General features: G+C 41.6%; 1 protein-coding gene and 1 non-coding gene across 2 annotated transcripts; both read right to left on the bottom strand.

Moving 5' to 3' along the window:
* Positions 1-3,310: 3,310 nt before the first annotated feature.
* Positions 3,311-3,365, bottom strand: LOC124004441. Its single transcript, XR_006833426.1, has one exon. It is a non-coding gene; the product is annotated as a U7 small nuclear RNA (small nuclear RNA).
* A 14,388-nt stretch (positions 3,366-17,753) lies between these two features.
* Positions 17,754-26,913, bottom strand: LOC124004182 (monocarboxylate transporter 2-like). Its single transcript, XM_046312949.1, has 4 exons — positions 26,697-26,913; positions 24,236-24,379; positions 21,666-22,508; positions 17,754-18,158 (listed from the first exon to the last, which is right to left on the bottom strand). The coding sequence occupies exons 1-4, from the start codon at positions 26,911-26,913 to the stop codon at positions 17,884-17,886; spliced, it is 1,479 nt and encodes a 492-aa protein (XP_046168905.1). The 3' UTR covers positions 17,754-17,883.
* Between the last annotated feature and the right edge of the window lie 1,018 nt (positions 26,914-27,931).

The raw sequence follows: 27,931 nt of genomic DNA, 5'->3' as shown, positions 1-27,931 counted from the left end.
TGTGCACCCTAATAGGATGTGGTAGGAGTCGTAAGGGACATCATCATGACACCTGTTTATAACTTTGTTTGAAATGTATTTCTTATTGTAGCAGCAAGTAAAATATACCCTTTGTGTTTTATAGAAATGCAAGTGTCACAGCATTCATCGGAAGAAGAAGAGGAATCGTCAGACCAAAATACAGCGAGGTACGTATTCATTTTTAATATACTGAACTGAACACTCAAATACAAAACAACAAAAGAATAGCCGAAACAGTTCTGCAAGGTGCAACCAACACTAAACAGAAAATAACCACCCGCAACTAACAGTGGGAAAACAGGCTACCTAAGTATGGTTCTCAATCAGAGACAACGAAAGACAGCTGTCCCTATTTGAGAACCATACCCGGCCAAAACATAGAAATACAAAACCTAGACATACAAACATAGAATGTCCACCCACATCACACCCTGACCAAACAAAAAATAGAAACATACAAAGCAATCTACGGTCAGGGTGTGACAGCAAGGTGTTTAATGTGAATGATTTTATGCTTACTGCTAATGTTTTTTATACTGCCTAAATTTTAATGTTTCCTATTATTTTCTAGGAATACATATTTAAGTATATGTATTTTAAAAATGGTCTAGGGGGAGTGTAAGAATATTTTGAAGATAAATACACAACGCAGAAGATTAAAGGTCAAGAGGAAATTAATGATCAATGGAAATAGTGGTATTTCTGTAATAGGGAATTAATGATCAATGGGTCAGAGACATGGGAGGAATTTGTCTAGGCATTGAGCCTGAAACAGTTTTATTGCAAGGAATTCTAATTGGTCAACCACAGGCTAGGGTTCGGATATAAAACTATATCCTGCCTCTTTGTTCTATGGAAAGAATCACTGAGGATAAGGAAGAATGAACATCTACTTCTCAGCACAACATCTATGATTTGGTTTTATCTTTGAATAAACCTTTTTTTCTCCCCCTGATTTGCTTTGGATCTGTGTTATTGAAGAGGAACATCAACTGCCAACATTCCTGATATTTCATTGCACACAACTGGTGTCCCGGGTCTAAATCAGTGCCTGATTCGAGGGGAACAATGAAAAAACACAGTGGACTGGCTTCAAAGTCCAGAGTTTGAGGGCTCTACACTATACTTTCTTGTTTTGTCACATAAACTGAAATTAGGTGAACTATTAGGCAAACTACATTTTAGAAACCAGGAAATGGCGGAGCGAAATCTGCATAGTGCATCTTTCATTTGACTAACCTGTAACAAGTCCAGAGAAAGTCTAGTTAAACATCTATCTGTCGAATTGACCTGAAATCGCCTGCTGCTGTGGAGATTATATCTTTCCAGCATTGCAGCAAGGGTTACCCACATAAAAGTGTTATAGTATACTATAACATGGTATAAATATTATAGTATTCACTGTAGTGTTTTTTCAGACTTTATTGTAGTATTCAATGTAGTGTTTTTGCGGACTGTAGTATGTGCTATAGTAATTAATGTAGTATTTTTGCAGATTATAATATACTGTAGCATTTACTGTAGTGTTTTTGCAGAATGTTCTTTGCTGTAGTATTTACTGTAGTGTTTTATGCAGAATGTTCTATGCTGTAGTATTTACTGTAGTGTTTTTGCAGAATGTTCTATGCTGTAGTATTTACTGTCGTGTTTTATGCAGAATTTTCTATGCTGTAGTATTTACTGTAGTGTTTTATGCAGAATGTTCTATGCTGTAGTATTTACTATCGTGTTTTATGCAGAATGTTCTATGCTGTAGTATTTACTGTCGTGTTTTATGCAGAATTTTCTATGTTGTAGTATTTACTGTAGTGTTTTTGCGGACTTTACTATACTGTAGTATTTACTGTAGTGTTTTTGCGCACTTTACTATGCTGTAGTATTTACTGTAGTGTTTTATGCAGAATGTTCTATGCTGTAGTATTTACTGTCGTGTTTTATGCAGAATTTTCTATGCTGTAGTATTTACTGTCGTGTTTTATGCAGAATTTTCTATGCTGTAGTATTTACTGTCGTGTTTTATGCAGAATTTTCTATGTTGTAGTATTTACTGTAGTGTTTTTGCGGACTTTACTATACTGTAGTATTTACTGTAGTGTTTTTGCGCACTTTACTATGCTGTAGTATTTACTGTAGTGTTTTATGCAGAATGTTCTATGCTGTAGTATTTACTATAGTGTTTTTGCGGACTGTAGTATGTGCTATAGTAATTAATGTAGTATTTTTGCAGAATATAATATATTGTAGCATTTACTGTAGTGTTTTTGCAGAATGTTCTATGCTGTAGTATTTACTATAGTGTTTTATACAGAATGTTCTATGCTGTAGTATTTACTGTAGTGTTTTTGCAGAATGTTCTATGCTGTAGTATTTACTGTAGTGTTTTATGCAGAATGTTCTATGCTGTAGTATTTACTGTAGTGTTTTTGCAGAATGTTCTATGCTGTAGTATTTACTGTAGTGTTTTCTGCAGAATGTTCTATGCTGTAGTATTTACTGTCGTGTTTTATGCAGAATTTTCTATACTGTAATATTTACTGTAGTGTTTTTGCGGACTGTAGTACACTGCAGTATTTACTGTAGTGTTTTATGCAGAATGTTCTATGCTGTAGTATTTACTGTAGTGTTTTTGCGGACTTTACTATGCTGTAGTATTTACTGTAGTGTTTTTGCGGACTTTACTATGCTGTAGTATTTACTATAGTGTTTTTGCGGACTGTAGTATGTGCTATAGTAATTAATGTAGTATTTTTGCAGAATATAATATATTGTAGCATTTACTGTAGTGTTTTTACAGAATGTTCTATGCTGTAGTATATACTGTAGTGTTTTATACAGAATGTTCTATGCTGTAATATTTACTGTAGTGTTTTTGCAGAATGTTCTATGCTGTAGTATTTACTGTAGTGTTTTCTGCAGAATGTTCTATGCTGTAGTATTTACTGTAGTGTTTTCTGCAGAATGTTCTATGCTGTAGTATTTACTGTCGTGTTTTATGCAGAATTTTCTATACTGTAATATTTACTGTAGTGTTTTTGCGGACTGTAGTACACTGCAGTATTTACTGTAGTGTTTTATGCAGAATGTTCTATGCTGTAGTATTTACTGTAGTGTTTTTGCGGACTTTACTATACTGTCGTATTTACTGTAGTGTTTTTGCGGACTTTACTATACTGTTGTATTTACTGTAGTGTTTTTGCGGACTGTAGTATACTGTAGTATTTACTGTATTGTTTTTGCAGACATTACTATAGTATTTACTACAGTGTTTTATTATCTTTGACATAGAAGTGGAGGCTTTCTTTTTCAGGAAACCAGCTGGAGAAATAGTAAAAGAGCAAATTTTCTATAAAGTGTATGTAGTTACACTGCCGGCCAAAAGTTTTAGAACACCTACTCATTCGAGAGTTTTTCTTTATTTTTACTATTTTCTACATTGTAGAATACTAGTGAAGACACCAAAACTATGAAATAACACATATGGAATCATGTAGTAACCAAAAACGTATTTATTACTACATAGCCACCCTTTTCCTTGATGACAGCTTTGCACACTCTTGGCATTCTCGCCAAAGGGTTCTCCCACCAAGTCAAAACGGGGATCCGTTTTGTCCACCGCCCACCGGGCCAAGCTCCCAACCACCAGGCAACCAACCATCAAAGATTCCCCACAGTTCCCCAAAAGCTGCCCCTCAACCATCCAAAACCTCTCCCTCTCCTTGTGTTGATCTATTGGAGTCGTGTTGAGAGGGTTTCATAAGCAAGTGACATCATCATTCTACTCTCTATCCAGTACCTCCCTAACGATGAGGCTCTTTGATCTCTTGGAGCAATTAGCTCATGGTGGAGATAAAGATAGGCCAGTCTCCTCCACTCCTCCTCTCCTCCACTCCTCCTCTTCTCCTCTTCTCCTCTTCTCCCTTTATCCACCTCTTCTCTTCCTCTACTTCCCCCTCCTTGGCTCCGTGGCGAGGCCAGGCGAGGTGAGGGAGGAAGATGACAGCCTCACTTTCTGTGAACATCCTTATCAGCTCGGCACATATTGATCACATTAACATTACCTCACACTCTAATCAATGGCTGGCCCAGCTACTGAGCTGTGCTTAAAGTGAAGACAAAGGATTTTATTTTTCATCATCTCATCTCATCTATATCTCCTCCTCCCGCTCGCTCTTTGTTTATTTATCTCTCTCTTTCTTTCTCTGCCTCTTCCCTGTCTCGGTCTCTCTCTTTCACTCACTCGTCCTCTCTCTTGATCCCTCGCTTTCTCCCTCCATTTTCCCCTCCCTCTCTGTTTTTATGATGGGGACCCAGGTGTTGGCTGAAATAGAGGACATGAAGACAGTGGAGAGAGCTATTGAGCAAGCAGCAGGAGTTAAATGGAACAAATACAATCCCTGTTTTTGTTTCTTGTGGGTAACTGAACATCACCAAAATGCACAGATATGATACACATGATACCACTGTTTACAAGTACACTCTCATATATTGATGCCAGTATATCAGTATATAGGCCTACCCAATACTGTATATAGTCCACCCACCCACCCTCACACACACACACACACACACACACACACACACACACACACACACACACACACACACACACACACACACACACACACACACACACACACACACACACACACACACACACACACACACACACACACACACACACACACACAGATAAACAACCTTGTAAACGCTACACTACAGCTTTGTTCCAATGTCCTGCAGCAAATATTCTCTGTGATCTTTCAGAATTGATAGTGACCCCCTTTATATCCATTTCTCTCCAACACAAACAGCAGAGCCAGCAGACTGTGGATGTAGCCCCTGCAGAATGTAAGCATTACTGTCAGTCTCTCACCAGAGCATGCCCAAATCCTTAGAGCAACTTTGGAGCAAATGTATTAATATGATTTACATGAAGTTCAACTTCTCGCATGCAGCCAAGGAGGCCATTCTAAAATAAGCAGTGGTGACAGAGCCTATGTGTTATGTGTGCCAGACCCGGGGCAGGGGGGTCTCCCAGGGGAGCGCTGGCCTGGAAATGACACAGACTGTGAGAAGAACCCAGATGCAGGAGAATCAGTCATCTCATCTGCAGGGGCCCAAAAAAAAGGACAAAGATGCATTACAGGAGCTATGGACACAAACACCTGATATTTCACGCATAAGGGTTTAAATGTTATTTCAGAGAGGGATTATTATGCAGGAGAGATGATTCAAGGGCATGTTTTCAGCACCAAGACCACTTCATCTTTTCAGAGGCACTGTCGTAGCTATATTTTTCGAAGTGCTTATTTACAGAAAATAGCATTATTTATGACATTATTCTAAGGACTCTACTGAGGATTTCTTACAAACTAAATGACCTTCCAAGATGTTTGATGTATAACTAGGTAATAACAGGTTTAATATAATAACAAGGGGTCAAAGACAGTGATGATACTGACATTGCTGAAATATAGCAATATACAGTATTATGATAAAATAAGTGGTCATGTCATAGTCATGTTTACCGCAAGGTCAATATCCTCTCCAACATCTTGACTGCATTATAATCTGCAACTAAACTGACACCTTTTAAAGTGGAATGATTTTAGAGAAACCACAATGGAATCTCTGGAGAGCTGAGGTGATAGAAGAGAAGGAACACAACCCAGTGTCAAATGGAACATGAGGTACAGAAGAATGATTCCCTCCAGAGCCACACAGAATGGCCTGGAATATTCTAACAGGGCCATGGCACGCAACAAGAAACACCAGGACCTGTAAAAAGCAAGAGCTTCACACTTAAGCAAAGGCACCGTGCCGTAGAGCGAAAGAAAAGCCCTATGTCAAGGGTATCAACAACACTACAGACCCAATGTCCCCCATGCATGCCTCCACTATTCCCAGCCACAACTGTGAAATGACCAGAATGCCTTCCTCTTAACTGTGAGAAGGTGAAAAAAAACTCCAATTTCAACACCTAGTTTTAGCTTGAGACCCCAAAGACAACTGTGACCGAGTCAGAAACCCATCAAACAGAGAGAGGAGGAAGTAAGGATTCATTTAACCATGTAAGGAACTTTCTAGCCATGCAAATCTGATTGTCAGTTTCTGCCAGGAAATCCATAACCACAGTGCGATATTAATTACTCCTGCAGGATCCATTCTATATTTAATATGCAGGGTGCATCCAGTCATTACCAGCCTGTGTTTCAGCCCTGGCCTGCATGTCAGCAGTAATCAAATCTAAATGTTAACAACAACACGTCCAGCAATCAATACAGAGGAGGAAGGAGGAGGGGGAATTTACAGCACAATATGAATTCATCATTTCATGTGTGTTTGTTTCTTCATTTTTACACCATGTCATTATCCTATTGACACATATCAACCTCTCGCCCCTTCATATTCCATTGGGGCTTCCGAGTGGCACAGAGGTCTATGGCACTGCATTTCAGTGCAAGAGGCGTCACTACAGTCCCTGGTTTGATTCCAGGCTGTATCATACCCGGCCGTGATTGGGAGTCCCACAGGGCGGCTCACAATTGGCCCAGTGTCATCTGGGTTTGGCTGGGGTAGGCCATTGTTGTAAATACGAATTTGTTCTTAACTGACTTGCCTAGTTAAATAAATGTTTAATTTTATAAAATAAACATAAAATGTTTAAAAAATATACCCTGAATATGATTCTCTCAGTGTTCTTTTGCATCACTTTTCACACAAGCCTACTTTTGTAGTAGATATTCTTCAGTCCACACACATTCAATCTATTTATTGATCCTTTATCAAACATTTCATTATGTATTGTAATACAAAAAAACAATTATATTTTATTATCACTAAATACGTAGTTGATTAATCAGATTATGTATGACATAATGTATCTGAAGATAACTGCTCCAGTCGCCCAGTTTATCAAGCCCTCCAGCTGGTCTAACCTCAGCTTTGTGCAGGGAGTGACCAGAGACTGTCCAGACTGCCATCAGCCCTGGCTCAATCAGCCTCAACCGCAGTGCTTAGTTACTGGGCAACAGTCAGATGAGAATTTAAACTGCTCAGATAACGCTGCCCTGAAACTTCAACAGTGGAGCAACACTGACCTCTAGTGTCTAAGAAAATCACAGAACAACTCTGCCTGTTGCTCTCCCACCCCGCAGCTACTTGAGCTCTCAAATTGCTTTCTTAAATCATTCTGAATGTGAGAGGGGACATAGATCAAGCCGTGGAGGAATACAAAAAAAAAAACAAAGCACTGTGCCAATTACTGGCCGTGGGTCCACATCAGACTTTTAAAAACCTAATCAATCACTTTCCCTCTACATGCTATGTGTGTGCGTGTGTGGGTGTGTCTATGTGTGTCACCCAGATCGTAGCCCAGAGTTTACACCACCACTGTAGGTAGACAGTAGCCTACCTCCACTGCCTGTGACTTATTCAGAATAATGAAATGTTTAGTGACCTTGGGATAGCTAGAAATCGGAAATGTGCACCTGTCACACAGCTCTTCTCTCAAAAACCAGCCCTCCAGATCAGTTCAGTTCTGTTTTAGACAGGCAGTGAAGAGGCCACCTGCAGGTGTTAGTGCTCAGAGTGTGTCAGGGGCACTGAGCTATAATTATAACAGTTAGGGGCAACCCAGGAGTCCTCCCAGGCCTGGACAGGCTCATTAGTATAGGTATGTTACTGAACATAGGGATCCACTGTAACAAACAGGCAGGGCCAGGGCTGACCACAACAAAAACATTCTACTGTGAAGAAGAGACATGTTCGATTGGCACCACGTTCACACAGGCAGGACTGAACAGATGCCATTCATTTCTGCTGGCCAGTGGCCCAAAGATCAGTTGGCCACCCATCTCCTAAAAACACCAACCAGTAATGAGTGAAATTAATGCTCAACTCAGTGATAAGACAGCAATAAGCTACACTACATAGTTTTTTCCTTCTCTCCAATTCCCTTTCTCTGTTCCTCTCTTTCTCCCAACCCACGCCCCCCCCCTCTCTCTCTCCCTCTTTGTATCTTCCTCTCACTCTCGCTTCCTCAATCTCTTTCACTCTCTGTCTCTGTCTCTGTCTCTCTCGCGCTCTTGGTCTCTTTCTCTCTCTCTCACGCTCTTGGTCTCTTTCTCTCTCTCGCGCTCTTGGTCTCTTTCTCTCTCTCGTGCTCTAGCTCTCTTTCTCTTTCTCTCGCGCTCTTGGTCTCTTTCTCTCTCTCGTGCTCTAGCTCTCTTTCTCTCTCTCTCGCGCTCTTGGTCTCTCTCTCTCGCTCTTGGTCTCTTTCTCTCTCTCTCGCTCTTGGTCTCTTTTCTCTCTCGTGCTCTAGCTCTCTTTCTCTTTCTCTCGCGCTCTTGGTCTCTTTCTCTCTCTCTCGCGCTCTTGGTCTCTTTCTCGCGCTCTTGGTCTCTTTCTCTCTCTCGCGCTCTTGGTCTCTTTCTCTCTCTCTCGCGCTCTTGGTCTCTTTCTCTCTCTCTCGCGCTCTTGGTCTCTTTCTCTCTCTCGCGCTCTTGGTCTCTTTCTCTCTCTCGTGCTCTAGCTCTCTTTCTCTTTCTCTCTCTCTCGTGCTCTAGCTCTCTTTCTCTCTCTCTCGCTCTTGGTCTCTTTCTCTCTCGTGCTCTAGCTCTCTTTCTCTTTCTCTCTCTCGCTCTTGGTCTCTGTCTCTTTCTCTCTCTCTCGCTGTCTCTCTTCTGTAGTTGGCATGTTGGTTGCTGATGCATTCCTATGACATATTGAGGTAATAAAAAAACCCTCCTCTGGGACGGCCATGCTGGACTAATTAAACACCTCCTCTGTGACCTTATTGCGGGAGGCAGTTGCCATGGAATAGCAATGCATTTGGGCCCTGCGTCATCTAGATCTCTCATCTCCAATTTATAGGGTGTCGTTACCTCAAAAGTCCCAATTACACAAAATAATCTCCTCAGTATAAATGAGCTGGATTGACCTCCAGCACAGAGACACTACTTTGATAGGAGGGGTACAGACTATTTGTGTTTGTCGAGCACATGTGAGGTGGATGGAGAAAGGTTGTCTTATCACTATGTGTAGTAGGTTATAGTTCCCCAACCAATAGAATGAATAAACATGACCAAAGAACACTATCTTCCCTGCATAAGTGGAAGCAAATAGATTTTTTTCTGCCTCAGGCAAGGTAAATAAATGTACAGGCCGCTCTTGAATAAGCAATCCGGAGGCCAATTTGTAGTTATTCCCCCTCTCATTATTAACCAGCGAAGAACATTAAATTAACATGAAGAACATTAAATCCTAAACCATATGTCTCATGTTGCTCAAAAACATAATTACTTCCTACTAAAGAACAAGATGTTTTCTATATTGTGTGACTGAGTGGGTGTGTGTAGACACAAGGCAAGCTGAGGAGATGAGAGAATCCAAAATAGCAAAGTAAAGAGTGTGAAACTGAGGCACCTGGTGCTGTGCAATGTGTGGTCAACCTGTAAGACTTCAGAGGTTGTGTGCTGTGTGTGCGCTGTGTGCGTGTGTGTGTGTGTGTGGGGGTTGAAGGTGTCCTTTGATTTGGCCTGTTGTGCACTGGGGCTCAGTGCGACAGATGACTCAGCACCTGTCATCACGATTCACCACTCATCAGTCATCCTCTCCATATGCTGCCCATTAAAACCAGACATGTGAGCAACTTCCTGGCAAAGTCCAAGCACCTACTGACCCACTCCACATCTGCTTACAAAGCCTTAATCACATTCAGTGGAGAGATGAAGAAGAGGAGAGAGAGAAAGAAAGAAAGAAAGAAAGAAAGAAAGAAAGAAAGAAAGAAAGAAAGAAAGAAAGAAAGAAAGAAAGAAAGAAAGAAAAAAAAAAGAGAGAGAAAGAGAGATTGAGTGTGAGAGTGTGCGTGTGTATGTGTGTGAGCCTGGGTTTCTGAGAAAGAGATGCAGAGGTTATTCTCTTCAAAAAGACAGGATTCAAAGAGCAGGGAGTTTCAAAAGGAACCAGCACTGAGGGCAGTTTGGTTTGAACTGTGTTTGTGAAAAGGACTCTGGGTAAGAAATACATTTCTGAAGACCATTAAGTGAGTTTCTGTCAGAGATAGGAGAGGAAAGTAGTATGAGAAATGAGGGGGGTTGGGGGGGTGGAGGAAGGCATCGGCACATCTGCAGAGGGGCTATAGGGGGCGGTACAGGAAATGTACAGAAGCAGCAAAAGTGTGTGCTCACATTGAGGGAGGAAGAGAGAGAAAGAAAGAGAGAGAGAAGAGAGAAAGGGAAAGAAATAATGAGACACATAGTGGGACAATAGTGAGACACATATTGGGACAATAGTGGGACACATAGTGGGACAATAGAGGGACAATAGTGGGACGCTTAATGTGACAATAGTGGGACACATAATGTGACAATAGTGGGACATATAATGGGACAATAGTGGGACAAATGATGGGAAGAAAGTGGGACACATAATGGGACAATACGCCCTGACCGTAGATTGCTTTGTATGTTTCTATTTTTAGTTTGGTCAGGGTGTGATGTGGGTGGGTATTCTATGTTTTGCTCTATGTTTGTATTTCTATGTGTTTGGCCGGGTATGGTTCCCAATCAGAGGATGCTGTCAATCGTTGTCTCTGATTGAGAACCATACATAGGTAGCCTGTTTTCCCACTAGGATTTGTGGGTAGTTGTTTTCTGTTTTGTGTGTTTCACCTGACAGAACTGTTTCGTTTCTTTCATTCACTTTGTTATTTTGCTTTGTGTGTTCAGTCTAATAAATTAACATGGACACTTACCATACTGCATATTGGTCCGATCCTTCCTACTCCTCCTCAGATGAAGAAGAGATTCGTTACAGGGAAACATAATGGGACAATAGTGGGACACATAGTGGGACAATAGTGGGGCACATAGTGGGACACAAAATGGGACAATAGTGGGACACATAGTGGTAGAACATTGGCCTCAGGCTGTGCTACGTGCTGTGACTCCCATCTCTGCCTTCAGGAAGCTGTGTGTGTGTGTATGTCTGTGCATGCATGCACGTGTGGGTGTTTGAGTTAGGGGCCAGCATCGGCCCACATTCCCTGCTCAACCTGGTGCTGTAGTGATGGCTACAGCATTACAGTGTCAGTGGCCCTGTGCCCCGCCACGCAAGCTCCTTCACACACACGTAATAAACCCACTCCATCACCCGATCAAGCTCAGCCGCACAGACCAATCACATGCAACAGCCCAAAGAGAGCAAATGAATTATAGATGTACGTTAAATTACTTTCACTACCTCCCCTGGTCCATGGATGGGACAGAGAGAGTGACTAATGAAATAGTGTTTCAACACCTCCTCTAGCCGTGAACTCTCCCCTGTCTCTCTTACTCTCTACTGCTCCCACTCTTTTCCAACTATTTCTCCTTCGCTTTTCTACCCCACCTCTTCTCTGCTCTGTACCTCCCCTCCTTTACTGTCTCTCTCTCTCCTTCCCTCCCTCCGTCCCTCTCTCCTTCTCTCGTGCTGTCTCTCTCTCTCCTTCCCTCCCTCCGTCCCTCCGTCCTTCCCTCCGTCCCTCTCTCCTTCTCTCTCGCTGTCTCTCTCTCTCCTTCCCTCCCTCCCTCCCTCCCTCCGTCTATCTCAATGTGGCTGACTGCTGAACAGTTTTTATTCTAAGGAGGGCTGTGCAGAAAAGGCCATGTCAAATGTTGGTGTGAATAGATAATGCATTAAGGAAGGTCTACTGGGGGGATGAGAGGTGGAGAGAGAGGTGAATTGTGCAAAGAAGACCGAAATGACCCAGGATCCATCACTGCAGGATTCCTAACAGGGGAAAGTGTGAAATAGGTTCTAATCCATGTAGGTACTGGGAAGAGAGAGGAGAGAAGGGGAGGGATAGATTATGGCCAGACTCCACAATAAGGGAAAAAGTAAACCCTCCTGTATATACCATCTCTTATATAAACAATATACAAAACTCACACATATAAAGATAGTGCAACAGACCCAACTGTTAAACAACTTCATTTTGGTCAGAATAAACCCCCTTTGCGGTAATGTTTAAACTGGTCAATATTTATATTGCCTTCGATCATAGGGAATTCTTCTGTCCTACATTCAACTGAAAAAAGTGCCTCTCAAAAGGAATATATTCTGAATATATTAGCTAGCTCTAGTGTAAATTGTCACAAAGACGGTTCTGCCCACCCTCCCACTCTGTACAGTCTAATCTGGCATTTCTTGCATGATGTCAAACCGTACACATGGGGACACATTCTGACATTTAACAAAGCAGTTTGTCAAACCTAAGCTGCCTTTGATGAACCTCACTTTCATATGGTTAATAATACAAATACGCAGAGAACACTCCAATGGGAATCACACATTACCAAACATCCCATCTACAATACATAATGAATTCTCCCTGGGCTGCTTAGTGTGTAAATAGTACAGGCCTGACATTATACTCCAGGGTACAGGGATGTTCTCTCTAAAGTAATAACTAGAACACGTCATCTCCAAAGACAGATAGACAGACAGACAGAAGGTTTCCCCAGAGTTGTGTCAGTGTGCTATGTTTGATCCTACAACAGTAGCAGAAGCAAGATAAGCATACTGGTAGCCTCTGTTCTGCTTGCACAACATCTATGCCTATCTAATCTGTGAAGCTCAGAGAAACACAACCCATTCAATTTCTACTGCTGATAGATGTTGGTGCTCTTTGAGCCCTGAGGGACTAAATCTCACCACGGCCGACTGTGTTTCTTGTGCAAGCCAACTCTAAATTCATCAGATGGGCATTATCTTGTACACAGCATAGACCTGCATTACCAGGTGTCAAGGGTCAAGAAAAACATCCATTCAACTAACAGTATATCCATCTTATTTCATGTTAGGCTTTTCACTTGCTGTAGCAATTACACTTTCTTATCGAAGACTGTCTTTAATTTGACTATTGTATCTTAGTTCTTAACTATAATTGACATTCTACTGTGGTCTGCCATACCGTGTCACATATTTTACATGCATGGATCACCATCTGAGGTCATTTTGATCCCAAGAAGAAACTATTGGAAAAAGCAAAACATCATTATACATTTAAATAATGTTATATGAAATAGAAAATAACCTAAACAGACTATTCATTTACTAAAATTACAGTTAAATACAAATGTTTCCTTAAAAAAATGTGTTCAATCCACAAGTACTAAAAAGCAGATTTACCATAATTTGATTGGAATATCATAAAACATTTTAATATACATAATTTAATTGACAAAACGTTATTTATCCATTGATCCTGAGAGACAATGACCACAACTATGGCTTAGTTTTATTTATTCACTTACCCTACGGTTAGCATCAGCATTACTGCTTGTGAAACAATGGGAGTGGTAGGACCTATTGCAGGAGGCTTTAAAAAGTTAGCCCAAATCCTCAAAGTCACTTCAAATCAAATGTTATAGCAACGCAAATACCATAACAAGTTGCACATGTAGAATATTGGAGGATTTTCTAGGAATTCTGGTATTAATATGCAATTTTCTGTAGAATAACTATTTTTTGGCTAAATACACACCAATACAGTCATACGTCATTATACCCAGTTATAACCCAGTTATAACTACAGTATATGCATAGTATGAGGGTCAAAATGACCCCAGTCGGTAGTATGAGGGTTAAAATGACCCCCGTCGGTAGTATGAGGGTCAAAGTGACCCCCGTCGGTAGTATGAGGGTCAAAGTGACCCCAGTCGGTAGTATGAGGGTCAAAGTGACCCCAGTCGGTAGTATGAGGGTCAAAGTGACCCCAGTCGGTAGTATGAGGGTCAAAATGACCCCAGTCGGTAGTATGAGGGTCAAAGTGACCCCAGTCGGTAGTATGAGGGTCAAAGTGACCCCAGTCGGTAGTATGAGGGTCAAAATGACCCCAGTCGGTAGTATGAGGGATATAATTACCCCAGTCGGTAGTATGAGGGATATAATTACCCCAGTCGGTAGTAATGAGGGTTAAAATGACCCCAGGCGGTAGTATGAGGGTTAAAAAAAAGTTTGTCAAACCTAAGCTGCCTTTGATGAACCTCACTTTCATATGGTTAATAATACAAATACGCAGAGAACACTCCAATGGGAATCACACATTACCAAACATCCCATCTACAATACATAATGAATTCTCCCTGGGCTGCTTAGTGTGTAAATAGTACAGGCCTGACATTATACTCCAGGGTACAGGGATGTTCTCTCTAAACTAATAACTAGAACACGTCATCTCCAAAGACAGATAGACAGACAGACAGAAGGTTTCCCCAGAGTTGTGTCAGTGTGCTATGTTTGATCCTACAACAGTAGCAGAAGCAAGATAAGCATACTGGTAGCCTCTGTTCTGCTTGCACAACATCTATGCCTATCTAATCTGTGAAGCTCAGAGAAACACAACCCATTCAATTTCTACTGCTGATAGATGGTGGTGCTCTTTGAGCCCTGAGGGACTAAATCTCTCCATCTCACCACGGCCCTGACTGTGTTTCTTGTGCAAGCCAACTCTAAATTCAAACACAGTATAGACCTGCATTAGCAAGGTCAAGAAAAACACCCATTCAACAAACAGTATATCTATCTTTCTATCTTTTCATCTGAGGTAAAAATGACACTATTGTAACAAAGAGTGAGTCTTTAATTTCCATATTGTATCTTAGTTCTTAACTATAACTGACATGTTCATGTGGCCTGCCAATCAGTGTCTTATATCCTAATTTCATAAGAGAAGCAAGTACAGTACCAGTCAAATGTTTGGACACACCTACTCACTCAAGGATTTTTGTTAATTTTTTACTATTTTCTACATTTTAGAATAATAATGAAGTCATCAAAACTATGAAATAGCACATATGGAATCATGTAGTAACCAAATAAGTGTTAAACAAATCAAAAAATATTTTATATTTGAGATTCTTCTAAGTAGCCACCCTTTGCTTTGATGACAGCTTTCATAGTTTTGACTTCTTCACTATTATTCCACAATGTAGAATCTGGATCTGAACCAGGGTGTCTGTAGTGACGCCTCTAGCACTGCGATGCAGAGAGATACTCTGAGATACTGAGAGCCCCCCAAATACAGGTGTGTCAAGCTTGTAGCTTCATACCCAAGAAGACTTGAAGCTGTAAACACTGGGGCTTCAAAGGGGCTTCAATTAAGTACTGAGTAAAGGGTCTGAATACTTACGTAAATGCGATATTTCAGTTTTAGATTTTTAATACATTTGCAAAAATGTAAAAAGAAAACTGTTTTTGCTTTGTCATAGGGTAAAACAATGTAATCCATTTTAGAATGAGGCTGTGAAGAAACAAAATGTGGAAAAAGTCTTGGGGTTTTCCGAATTAACTGTATGTTACATGTGGTATGGTTACATAAGAGAGATGGTTACTTAATGAATAAACAAATGTAGGGTGGTTGATCAGGGTGGATGGGTAGGCATATAACGTGAGTTTTTCGCAACTCAAACGTTGCGAGTATGAATCTTATCATGGACAACTTTAGCATTTTAGCTAATAAGCAACATTTCAACTACTTACTACTTTTTAGCTACTTTGCATGTTAAATAACCCTTCCCTTAACCTTAATCCTTTATTAACCTAACTCCTAAACTTAACTTTAACTCCTAGCCTAACCAATGTTAGCCAGCTATCTAGTGTTAGCCACCTAGCCAGAATTCGTAACATATCATACGTTTTGCAAATGGTAATTCATAACATATCATATGAAATGGGTGATGGACATCCACAAAGTTATACAGTACATAACATATGATACAAATTATACTAAATGGAGTGTCTTGGTTTTATGTACAACATAATACAAAATGCTCTGAGACCAGGTTGTCAACATGACCTCAAAGTTCTGTGGAGAGGTTGGTCACTCAACCACCCCTGTGGACACACCAGAGACCAGGAAGTTGTTCTGAGGAAAAGCATAAAGGGACGTTATGGGAACACACAGGGTGTAAATGGGGGTTGGGTAGGGGGTCAACAGGGTGGAGGGAGCGGGGTGAAATAAAATATTATAATAATAATAAGATCCTCAGCCTCAGCGACCATCCCCCGGGTCTCTGGGGCATCTACCACCTTGTCATGTCCCAGGACCTTGGGCTGGGTTCAGTGGGCTGGTGTGTGTTCTAACTTATTGGCATAGTGATTTGTTGAGTGTTTCAGACTGCATGCGGCTCAGAGCGCTAGCCTGGAACATCGGGGCCTTGATTCATTAGCTAGTCACACCCTTAGAGCTGACATTTTCAAACTTGTTACACAGCGTTCCAATTGGCGTGAAAAATTGGACACAGCTACAAACAAACAGTCATGGCAGCATTGTAAATCTGGCTTTGACACCATGTTGACTGTCATTTTCCTCTTCCAATGTTAACATGCTGATAAGAAATATAACACACAGACATGGTTTTGTCTTAGCTGAATTGTAATGGTAAAATTACAAGAAACAATAATCTTACCCATTTTAATAGCTACCTGAGTAGACACAGGTGAATGACAGGGTATTCACATCTGGTAAATTGTAATTGATATAATTTCTTTATGAAATAATTATATGCAAATACTGAATGATAATGATGTCATTTATTGCTGAGCACTCTACTCAACAATCATATTTACTTCAAAAAGAGTTCTTCTACAGCATTTAAAAAAGTGAGTTCCCATCAGTATCTTATAACAATAAACGCATCTTTCAAAAGACACTAATGCAAAGCTACAACCTATCTAGACATGAATTACATGGTTGTCATCATAGACTTCATAACAGCTGAAACTGTTTGTGCATTCATTCTATGATCTATATGTGAAAATGTAAAAGCAGACATTTATTTTGGTCATATTCAAATATAAATGGATCCTGAGCAAGAATATAAAATGACATCATTATGTCTGTAACAGTGCATGTAGAAACATGTGGCATTCTTCATTCACTCATTGGAACATCAATACAGGTGGAAGAGTCAAATGTTCATGACTACCTCAAGGCTGACAATATTACATCGTCAGCATGTACGTGACACACATCTCAATTGCTAACATGTGTTCAGTTTCATGATTGATATAACATATGAATTTAACTGTCAAAATTCACAGAATAACACTCAATATAAATGTAAATATCATTTTTAGGTGGGTTTAACTTATACGGTATACCTAGGGCCAGGAGAATTTACTGAGCACAAAAGAAAAAATGGATACTAGCTGGAACTGCGATACTAGTGGGGAGTGGCACACCTGCAGCTCAAATAAATAAATAAAGGCCCAGAAAGGATTACACTGCTATTTGATCTCATACAGTCAGAAGTACTTCTTTCCAAACAGCCTTTGTCAGCATGGGGGAAAAACTGCTACATGGAGAAAAACAGCATAAGAGTAAAAACTTCAGGAGTGTCCCCCTCCAAGGTTAGTAGTAGTGTGTGTGTGTGTGTGTTTGTGTGTTCGTGTGTGTTCGTGTGTGTTCGTGTGTGTGTGTGTGTGTGTGTGTGTGTGTGTGTGTGTGTGTGTGTGTGTGTGTGTGTGTGTGTGTGTGTGTGTGTGTGTGTGTGTGTGTGTGTGTGTGTGTGTGTTCGTTCGTGTTCGTGTTCGTGTTCGTGTTCGTGTTCGTGTTCGTGTGTGTGTGTGTGTGTGTGTGTGTGTGTGTGTGTGTGTGTGTGTGTGTGTGTGTGTGTGTGTGTGTGTGTGTGTGTGTGTGTGTGTGTGTGTGTGTGTGTGTGTGTGTGTGTGTGTGTGTGTGAGGGCGGGTGGACTATATACAGTATTGGGTAGGCCTATATACTGATATACTGGCATCAATATATGAGAGTGTACTTGTAAACAGTGGTATCATGCATGGCTTAATTTAGTCTCTTCCGCTTCTGATTCGTTTCCCTAGGGGATCTGTTGCTTCTTAGCCTCCTTCCCTGCCTCTCCTTGCTCCTCTGAGGAGGGCTCTCCCCTCTCCCTCAGTCCCAGGCCCTGCTCCTGGTCCTGCTCCTGGCTCTCACAGCCCTCCTCTACCTGTCCCTCCTCCTGCCTCCTCTCCCGCTCCAGCATCCTGTAGTTGTAGATATTCATAACAAAGAGGAAGAGTCCTGCGAACACCATCACCGCTCCACACATGAGGTACAGGTACTTGTAGTCGCCAAAGGTGTCCACCAAGGCTCCTGAAGGGGAGGAGAGGGGAGATGTTACTGAAGGTTACATAAAGTAGCTAAGTTTTCCCCCCTATCATATAAAAAGTTCAGTTATAGGAAGGATAGTTAGACAAGATGTCCACAAAATCCCCCCTGCTTATAGTATATTCCTATCAACAGTTTGTTATGGGTTAAGGTAAGCCTTTCCCCATCTCTCTCCACGATGTGAATCAGGAGGTGTAACATGGGTATGGTTTAGATGTGCTTTTCAAACTCGGTTCTGTAGAGAAGAAGATCCTACTGGAGACATGACATGGAGCCATTACACCTGACCTTGCTTGCCACGGCTCTCTGGGAAGGCAATTTTGGCGGCTGCACCAGAACAAATCAGGAGTGTGGCCATGTCGATTCTGAAAACGATCAAAATCTAGCCCGCTTCAGAGGAAAAGTGACAAATGGAGTTTATATCAGATTGGAGCCATAAGCTTCTTGAACCTCCCCCTGGATCGATCGGCAGTCCTCCCCAACTCACTCAGCCTCCACAGTGAACATCTAATCAACTGTCTGTCCATCCGTCTGTGCATACTGTATATCAATTTGCAGGATCATGCAAGACAGATGTTTGTAGGAACCACTAAATTGATTAATGAAGGGAAGATCAACTGTGACAACAGTGTACTTTCCCAAGCTATTGTGTGCTCAGTTGAAGGTCATTGACTAATTCATTCACAATGAACAACTTTAGAAAGTATAAGACAAGAGCTTGGAACTAGAAGGTTCTATCTGTAAAAAGAGGATTCTGAGATAATTGGCTTTAAAGTTCCGAACCCTCGTTGGTTTGAATGGTGTCGGCTATTTTTATCTAGTATTCTTTCAAACTTAACAACATGAATTATATAGGTAGAGAATATAAAACAGAACAATGCTATGTCAATAATACCATTTTTATAAAAATGCAGAAAGAAACGTATAGTTCCAAGCACTCGAACACCCACAGCAGAGCGACACTACATGATTTAACCACACCCCTTTTATGTATCTTATGTAACGTCGCCTTGTTTGTGCAATGAGACAGGGCCTTTGATTGCTCTCCATATTTCAAACTTATATTGAGGTGTTTATCTGTAATGGACTCATTTCCCGCAAACATCAGTAACTAATGGTCAATTACCGAGTCGGGCATTATTGAATCATCTGGGAGACACAATCAACACAACACCCCACTATACATAAACACAGAGTTAGGTTGTTAAATAGAAGGGCAGTTTTCAGGTTAGGTAAACCAATTCAAAGACAGGTCTTAATGAGTCAATTTTCAATTAAGTTGATGATGGGGGCATGAGTTTGTCTCTCTCACTCTGTGTGTTTGTGTGTGTGTGTGTGTGTGTGTGTGTGTGTGTGTGTGTGTGTGTGTGTGTGTGTGTGTGTGTGTGTGTGTGTGTGTGTGTGTGTGTGTGTGTGTGTGTGTGTGTGTGTGTGTGTGTGTGTGTGTGTGTGTGTGTGTGTGTGTAGGTCACTTTGCCCGTGGTCCAGTACAAAGCAGCAACAGGGACATGGTCTGATTAATGGCGTTCTATCCTGTGGGTGTGTGCAGATGACCATCACCCTCATTAAGGCAACTCTTGATTGGCTGAATGGTAATTAAGTCCATCTGGCAGAGTCACCTCTTTTTTAAATGTATTCATAGCTTCATTATGGTCCAGGTACGGGCCTCTAATGAGTGAAGTCTGAACTGAGATTCATTAAACACCGAAAGCAAAAGGCTAATTACACCAATTACCTCACTTTCTCCTAATTAGGCTGACCCCCAGGTTTGGGAGGAGGCATGGCGCGGCATGACGAGGCTGGCTGTAATGAGGAGACTTGTAAAGGGAAATGTAGAGACTCTGCCCTCTGGAGAATAACGCTCAACGTGCAGGGAGGCGCTTATTTACCCCCATTAAATGAGCGCCTCAGAACAGGGTCGCACAAAACAACCAGGAGGACTATACATCTACACATCATTAAAACTCTGCAGAGGAGAGAGAAGCATAGGAATGCCAACAAACGTGATCCTACTTCTACCAGACAGACTAGACAGACAACCAGTTTGTATGGAGAAGAGAAGCGTGTTCTGACAGAGCCCGTTCTCCCTCCTTTTTCACTCCACCGTTTGTGTCTGTCTGCCATTTCAGAGACTGTGAAATGAGATGGGCTCTAGCAGCACTCTGAGGAGAACATTTGTATTCTGTCAGAGAAAGCCCACAGGTGGTTCAAAGACTAAGCAAGTTGACTTCCATGGAAATGTGTTATTTAACAGCTTGGGCTGAGCAGAGAATGTTAGCATTGTTAGTTCTCCTCTGTGCCAAATAAGACCAAAATGAAAGTGGGCTGTAGGAGACAGAGTTTTCAAAATGTGTGCTATCCCTAGTAATCTCAGGGAAATATGGGCGCGAAACATAACCTTTTTGATTACACACTCTAAAAAGCATGAAAGGAAAAAGGTCCTCTAAAACTCACTGCTTGTGGTTTACAAAAAGAAGACCCGTCTTGGAATAACCTTGCACAATGACTCCTGATGTTCATTTCATCAGTAGTAAGCTATTATTGGGAAAGGTCATTCTCATCTTAAACCTTAGATTTTGAGAGAGATTTATGCCATGGTAAAGTGTACCAGAGTGTGCACGCTAATTAGGATTTGGGGTTAGGGTCAATGATTTGACTAGTATTATCAGCTTATCAAATGAAGTTGGTAACATCGCAATGGTCAAAGTTTTCCGTAACTGAAACTCTCTAAGCTTGTGTTTGCAGCCAGTGGCAGTAGGTCTATTCTAGACCGAGGGGACCCGGTAAAGAGAGAAGGGGAAAATAGACTGAGAGAAAGAGTCGCAGAGAGACCTTCATTACCCTTACTTACAGCTTCTTAGCTCCGAAAAATGTTCCATCATTTGTGTGGAGGACGAATCCTCTAGCGGGCGTGCCCTGAAAGCCAGAGCGGCCCGGCTTATTTACAACAGTAAAAAACCGTGACCAATTACTGCTTTTCTCTGGGCAGGCCGTGCGCTCCAGGCCGCGCTGCTCACCGATGATAATCCAATTCTACTGGAATGTCTTACAATAATGACACCCTGGAAAGTAGTTGGGCTCCACTCCGGCACCATGCAGCATGCAGCACACGGCCGTGACCGAGGAGCAGAGTGAGAGAGAGGGGAACAACTGACTGGTGGGTTTTCTCTGCTCCAAATCCATTTTCTGCTTTATTTACCGAAGTTATTCTAAAGAAGGACTTTTCCTATACTCTGACAATAAAGGTTCTCTCAAGTGCATGCGTAACACTGGGATACTGTCAGCCATGTATTAAATGACCATGGAGAGGTGGTCTTGGGGGAAATGGAGGGAGAGTGTTTGTTGACTAAAGGGAAAATAGTGCTTGTCCTTTGTCAATAGGGAGTACGTTTGTCTAAAGGTGTCATAGCATTAGTTGTCTAAGAGCTGTATGGTTGTGTATTAACCTTAGAGAGAGCGGGAATGTGGGCTGTGTGCAGCGTGAATGCTTACCTCCAATAGGTGGTCCCAGGAGTACGGGGCAGCACTCTATGATGGTGGCCAGTCCCACTGCACTGGAGAACCGCTGAGGCCCCACCAGGTCCATAAGCGTCTCAAACAGCAGGGCACACACCATTCCAAATGCTATGCCAAAGAACACTGAGTAGGCCGCCAGCCCCCCATATCCACTGGCCAAGGGACACAGAAGGTGGCATAAACCATTATAGATGATGGCAAAGCTGAAGAAGTACTGTATCCTGGGCCTGATCCACTTAGTGTTAGCCATCAGCCCTGTCAACGGCCTGGCAAACATGTCTACGAAGCCCATGATGGACAAGAGGAAGGCAGAAGAATACTCGTCGAAGCCATGGCTCAGGGCGTAAGGGGCCAGGAACACTACAGGGGCGAAGAAACCAAAGAACATCACCGCGTTCCCTACGATGTAGATCAGAAAACCCCTGTGTTTGAAGAGCGAGAGGTCCAGAAACTTGTTGAAGTTTTCCAAACAGCCTTTCTCCAGCTGTGTGTTGTGTCCATTCACCTGGGCCTCAGACCGGTCAGTGGGAGGTTTCTTTGGGGTTCCGTTTGTCTGCGTGAGTTGGCCTCCAGTTGGCTTTGGACAAATGGGCCTCATGAGAGAGCCGGCAACACAGCAGTTGAGCAGCAGAGCTCCCAGGATGAAGAAACTGCCCCTCCAGCCAAATTGGTTAAACAGGAACTGGTTGATAGGTGCTAAGGTACAGAGGAAGACTGGACTTCCTGCCATGGCCAGCCCATTAGCTAACGGCCTCTTGACCTGGAAGTACTTTCCAATGATGGTGACGGATGGCTGGAGGTTAAAAGAAAGACCAAATCCTGCGGGAAAACAAGAGAGGAGAGCAGTCACATTCACAAGTTCCATTTTCAGAGGCTAAAACCTTGACATAAACGCCTGGTACTGCAGGATTAAATTAAGACCAATTCTACTTTGTGCACATTAAGGTTCCATCTCATTGAACATTGCCTACTAAAATCTCATTAAGGAAAGCAGGAATCATTTCAGAAATGATTTCTCCATTTAAATGGAAATAAATTACAGGCTCCGGGTAGTCCATTCACTACCACCTCCTTTCCCAAAAATCCAATTTAGTAGCATTTCAGCCTGTAAATGAGCATCTTATTCTCTAAACGAGTCTTCACTTTAAGATGTAGAGCTCCAGGTAGTGACCTCGACTGACCCATTCCATCATTCTAACATTTGCTAAATGTCTTCTGCTCACAATTCCACACTAATGCCCAATGAGCTACACAATTTCCAAAGCCTTATTTTACGAAATGTACAGATTAAAACAAATAGTTCTTAGTATGCATTCTTCCTGGATTAAAATGTCATAATGCCAACACAGATTAGTGTTGATTCGTTTTCACCTCCAATTATGGCTGTCTCAACTTGATTGAATTTGGAGGCTCATTAAAGTACACGGATTAGAAATGAATACTCATTTTTATTTATTATTTGTCTCTTTTAGAAGGTACAAACTAAGAAAATCACTTCCATTTAAATGGTAGCTGCATTTACAAGGAGTTCTGTATCTCAACTACCATCTAAACTCACAGGGTGTTTGTGGCAGCTTTCAACAGACTGATAAGATGTATGTGAGAAAGGGATGTGTGTGTTAGCCTAGCTAGCTCGTCTCACCAGGCCAGGGCAGAGGGGATGCAGAGAGATTAGAACACAACACAAGGCCCTATAGCTATAGCCACCTCCCCCCTCTATTAATCTTCCAGGCCTGCGGGCCTGGCGCTGGCTAATGAGTCTCGCTGGGTGGAGGATGGCAGTGACTCCCGTGAGAGGACCAGGACTGAAGCCTACGGGAAAGAACAGGGGTCCTGGTAGAACATACTCTCTGGAAACCGGAATGACACCGTCTTAATTACACCTGCGCTGTCCTCACAGTGCTCCGGCCCAAGCCCAGAGGCTGAGAGACTCCCTGGGCCCAGGCGGCAGGGTATCCTAGTGGTTAGAGCGTTGGACTAGTAACCGAAAGGTTGCAAGTTCAAATCCCCAAGCTGACAAGGTACAAATCTGTCGTTCTGCCCCTGAACAAGCAGTTAACCCACTGTTCCTAGGTCGTCATTGACAGACTGTATGCCAAGGGAGACCTGGCCAGCCAGGGAGGATACATACTCCTAAAGGAGCACCACCAGGGCTGGTTGAGAGATGGGAGAGGGTTGGTCTAGCGGTGGGATAAACAAGTCGCCCTGTCAGGAGACTACTTCACATACACAACATCCAGCCATTGTGCCAGAAGTTTCTCCTGAAGAAAACTATGAGGCCTATATCTAAAGTTGTGTTTTATGTATAATGAATCCACTACAGTATCTTCAATAGAACCAATAATTAAATTGCTTAGGTTTTCACATTTAGAGCATATAGTAAGATTATGGATTAGGCCTACAGAAACTATTAGTATCTCTCATTAGTCAACTTTAATGGCATTAAAAACAAGTGATTTCTGTTTCTGTTGGCCCCCACATAATATACACATCAATCGCAAAACAAGCCATGTCAATCAAATGTATGGTATGAGTGGGTACCATACCTCCAACGACTCCTACGCATATGTACAAATGCGTAATGGTATTGCCAAAAGAAGCAGTTACCATACCAATGCCACACATCACTCCGCCAGCTATGACCACAGGCCGGCTTCCATAGCGATTGACCAGAATACTGCTGATAGGTCCTGCAAAAAAAAAAGTGAAAGAGGAGAGATGAAAAGGGGAGAGAAAGTGTTCGTCTTAGGTTCATGCAGCATTGAGATAATAGATAGGCAGTTGACATCGGACCGATAGATCCCTCCCGAAACCTAACCCTTGATCTTACGTTACCCCTAATGCACTGCTGTTCAAATATCCACACAAAGTAACTTATGTCGGGCGTGAATAGATGGCTGATGTTCTAAATAGTTATCTTACCTACATAAGCAAAGCAGACCAGTGCCTAATTTGCATGTCTCCTGATAATGTTCCCACAAAAAAAGTGTGATCAATCATTAAATAGCCGTCTATATTCTGTCTCTCTTTATCCTTCATTCATAACCCTGCCACAGAGAATACGTACAACAGTCCTTTAGCATCACACAACCTAACACCCACTTCTGTTCCCTGCTAAAACCAGAAGATTGAAAGAGTCACTAAATCATTCCCTTCAGCATCAATCGAAAAAATATGTAGGCTGACACGAATATTGAAATCTCAACATGCTGACTTTCTAGTCAGTGCTGGAATGATACTGCAAGGCGGGTGATAATAGAACATTCCAAGTAAACAATAAGAAGATCACAGTTTTGGCATACACCTGAATCCATTGTCCAAAATTTATTTCATACATAAAAAAAATACATCTTAAATCATTAAACATTGATCAGGACCTTTGCATATCAAAAGGACGTTTAAATGTGAAAAACAAATCATTTCCCTCGTCAGTTAGACATTCTGACAATGACCTAGGTGTTATACTTAATATAAAAGCAGCTGTACACTGCACATCTACAGAGTTACTCTTTCTCCATATCTAGTCTTTTATCCTTTTTTATCAATGTAAAATGCTATGTTTAGTCATTACAGCGTAAACATCGTTTTTTTTATACTACAGCTGAATCGAAAGATAAAAAGGTGCACTTTTATATTTACCTATCTACAAGATACAGAAGAAATCTCTGGATTAGCTATTATATAAAATAAATTCATCCTAGCAGTGACCTTAGCTATTGCTTGATCAGATTCATTAAGCCTAGCAAACCCTGTGTGGATATATAGACTAGGTGTGCATACAGACCGTGTCCTCCTAGTGACTGTGTCACTTTGGGGTGGCATCCCAGACATCATCACAATTTCCTCACCCATTAGAACCTTATCACTCTGGCTCCCTAAGTCATAGGTCCCCTGAAATGCTGTCACGTTCGTCCCATAGGGACTTGTTGTGAGGCCCAAATGTACTGAACCCATGTCTGATATATTCCCCCTGTCCTTTTTCCACTGTGTGACATTGCAAAAGCAGAGTCAAGGACAATATGATAAAGACATGTGCCTCTGCCACTGTGCGTGGGAATATTTCACAGGATTCTCTATGCTGGTGAATGCAGGTGAGTCAGGCGCCCTGTCGTCTTTTAACCTTGCAGCCACTGATGGATAATATCTCAGTGTCATCTAATGAGTCATTGAAGGTGCATTATAAAACATCCTTACACTTGAGCCACAGGCTGACAATTATGAATATACAAATGTTCATGCAAACAGAGCACGGATAGACAAAATAAATAACATTTACAACTGACAGTGCAGACATTTGTGACCTGGATCACTCCATGATGGCCTACTGAACGTGCCCCAGGGTGAATCACCTGCCACTGCACGTCCCCAATGATAAGTGAAAGAGTGGGTTTGTTTAAACATCCAAATTCGTGTCAGATGCAAAAGCACATGAACAACCCATTTCTAACCCTTCCATATGAAGCCTAACAATAGGCAGCAAGACGCAGCCACTGGTTTAGCAGTTCGTTTTACTCAATACATTTTATTTACAGGTTTCCAAGAAAGAGGTTGCTGTCAAAGATCATTATACTAAAGTAAGAGGTAACAAGGTGTTTATTCTATCAACATGATTAAGTAAGTTAGGTTACTTACAATTGCTTGTCTTTCATCTTAAATAGCCTACTACAGTATTTTCTTCAACTAGTAAACTTACTAAATAAACTACAAACAGATGTTATTATCCCTAAATAATATATATGATTTTAGAGGAGACAACTGCACAAAGATTTTACTTTTTAGGCATTCATAATAATTTGAACATAGCAATACTCATTACTCTTGATCAGTTACAGCTATTACAATGAGTCCTCACATGGAAGATATAGGCCTACATTTTTGGGTTGAAAAAACAAGCCACTGCAACGCTCCATAGAAGCCATGCATCTCTTAATATATAATCTGTGCATTGTGGTCATAATTGACTCAATGCTGACTGGGAGCTGCTTGGCTACATGCATGTCTACTCACCACCGGCATACATTGCTGCCAGCATGATGGAAGAAATCCATGCAATCTGGCTGTAGGAGGCACCGAAGATCAGCTGGATGTCTTTGAAGAAGACAGTGAGGGCTTTGGGGAAGGCATACGAGAAGCCGATAGAGATGAAGGCCCCAAACACCACGGCCCAGCCCCAGCCCCCGTCCGGAGGGGTGTCCCGCAGAATAGATGCTGGTGCAGGGGACATGTTTCTGTTGATAGAGGGGAGGAGGATGATGATCTAAGTGTTTCATGAAAGCAAAAACATAATCCTGAATGTACCTTTTTTTTAGAAAGCAGATGAATCACCACAGAGAGCAGTCAATCAAATCATCACTTCATTTACCCAAACCAATTGTTCGACTCAGGGTGTCAGGACGGTGTAATATTTTTTGTTGACATTAAATACGACCTAAATATGAGTTTATCAAGAAATGTCCTCTGTAGTGGACACCCGGATGCTACAACTTTGTTTTTCATCTACTGTACCCATTGACTGAAATATAAATGTTGCCATATTTACACCATAATGACCACTAAAGAGGCCAATTTTGCACTTACAATAAAATAAAATAATTGTTCACTTGTTTTTATACCTCCAATATTATGTGAAAAAAATCCCAAACTTGTTTTTTTCGTGTCTCGGGGGGATATGGAAGTTGCATCAGTCTACCTGATGAGACGCAAAACCGCAGCACGTAAACGAACGAGGGCACTTTAGTTTAGGTTCTAAGAATGTAATTTCAGAAGTAGCCTAATGATGATTTGTGCTACCCTCGGCAAAACGAAGACTCAAATGTGGTTTGTACACGTGGATATCCGACTTGGAATACATACACACAACAGAAAGTTGAAGCACGTCAAAATATTTTACATAAACAAAAAAAATTAAACGATCTTACCTTGGTGACGAACAGCGCAGAACTTAAACTACCAGTTCAAGCACGTTTCTGAAACATCGATTTGATTTTTCAGTCGACTTTAGACATGTGTACCTCATTTGCCCCTATTGGTTCATTGAATTATAACGGTAACTGTCTTCTGCTCCCAAAAGTCCAGGAATTAGCATTTTAGGCTCCTAGGCTATCAATTCTGTCCGGTTTATCTTTTAGCTAAAGACAAATCTATTTCTGATTGTCTTATCTTTCACTAAAAATGTCACAAGAATGTCGCTACTCAGGGATGTCAACTAGGTCTATTTGTTACAAAAGTTGCAACCTTGTAAC

Source organism: Oncorhynchus gorbuscha, linkage group LG18 (assembly GCF_021184085.1).
Source record: "Oncorhynchus gorbuscha isolate QuinsamMale2020 ecotype Even-year linkage group LG18, OgorEven_v1.0, whole genome shotgun sequence".
NCBI lineage: Eukaryota > Metazoa > Chordata > Actinopteri > Salmoniformes > Salmonidae > Oncorhynchus > Oncorhynchus gorbuscha.
The sequence above is the reverse complement of the archived record's forward strand: the minus strand, read 5'-3'. Positions and strand labels throughout refer to the sequence as shown.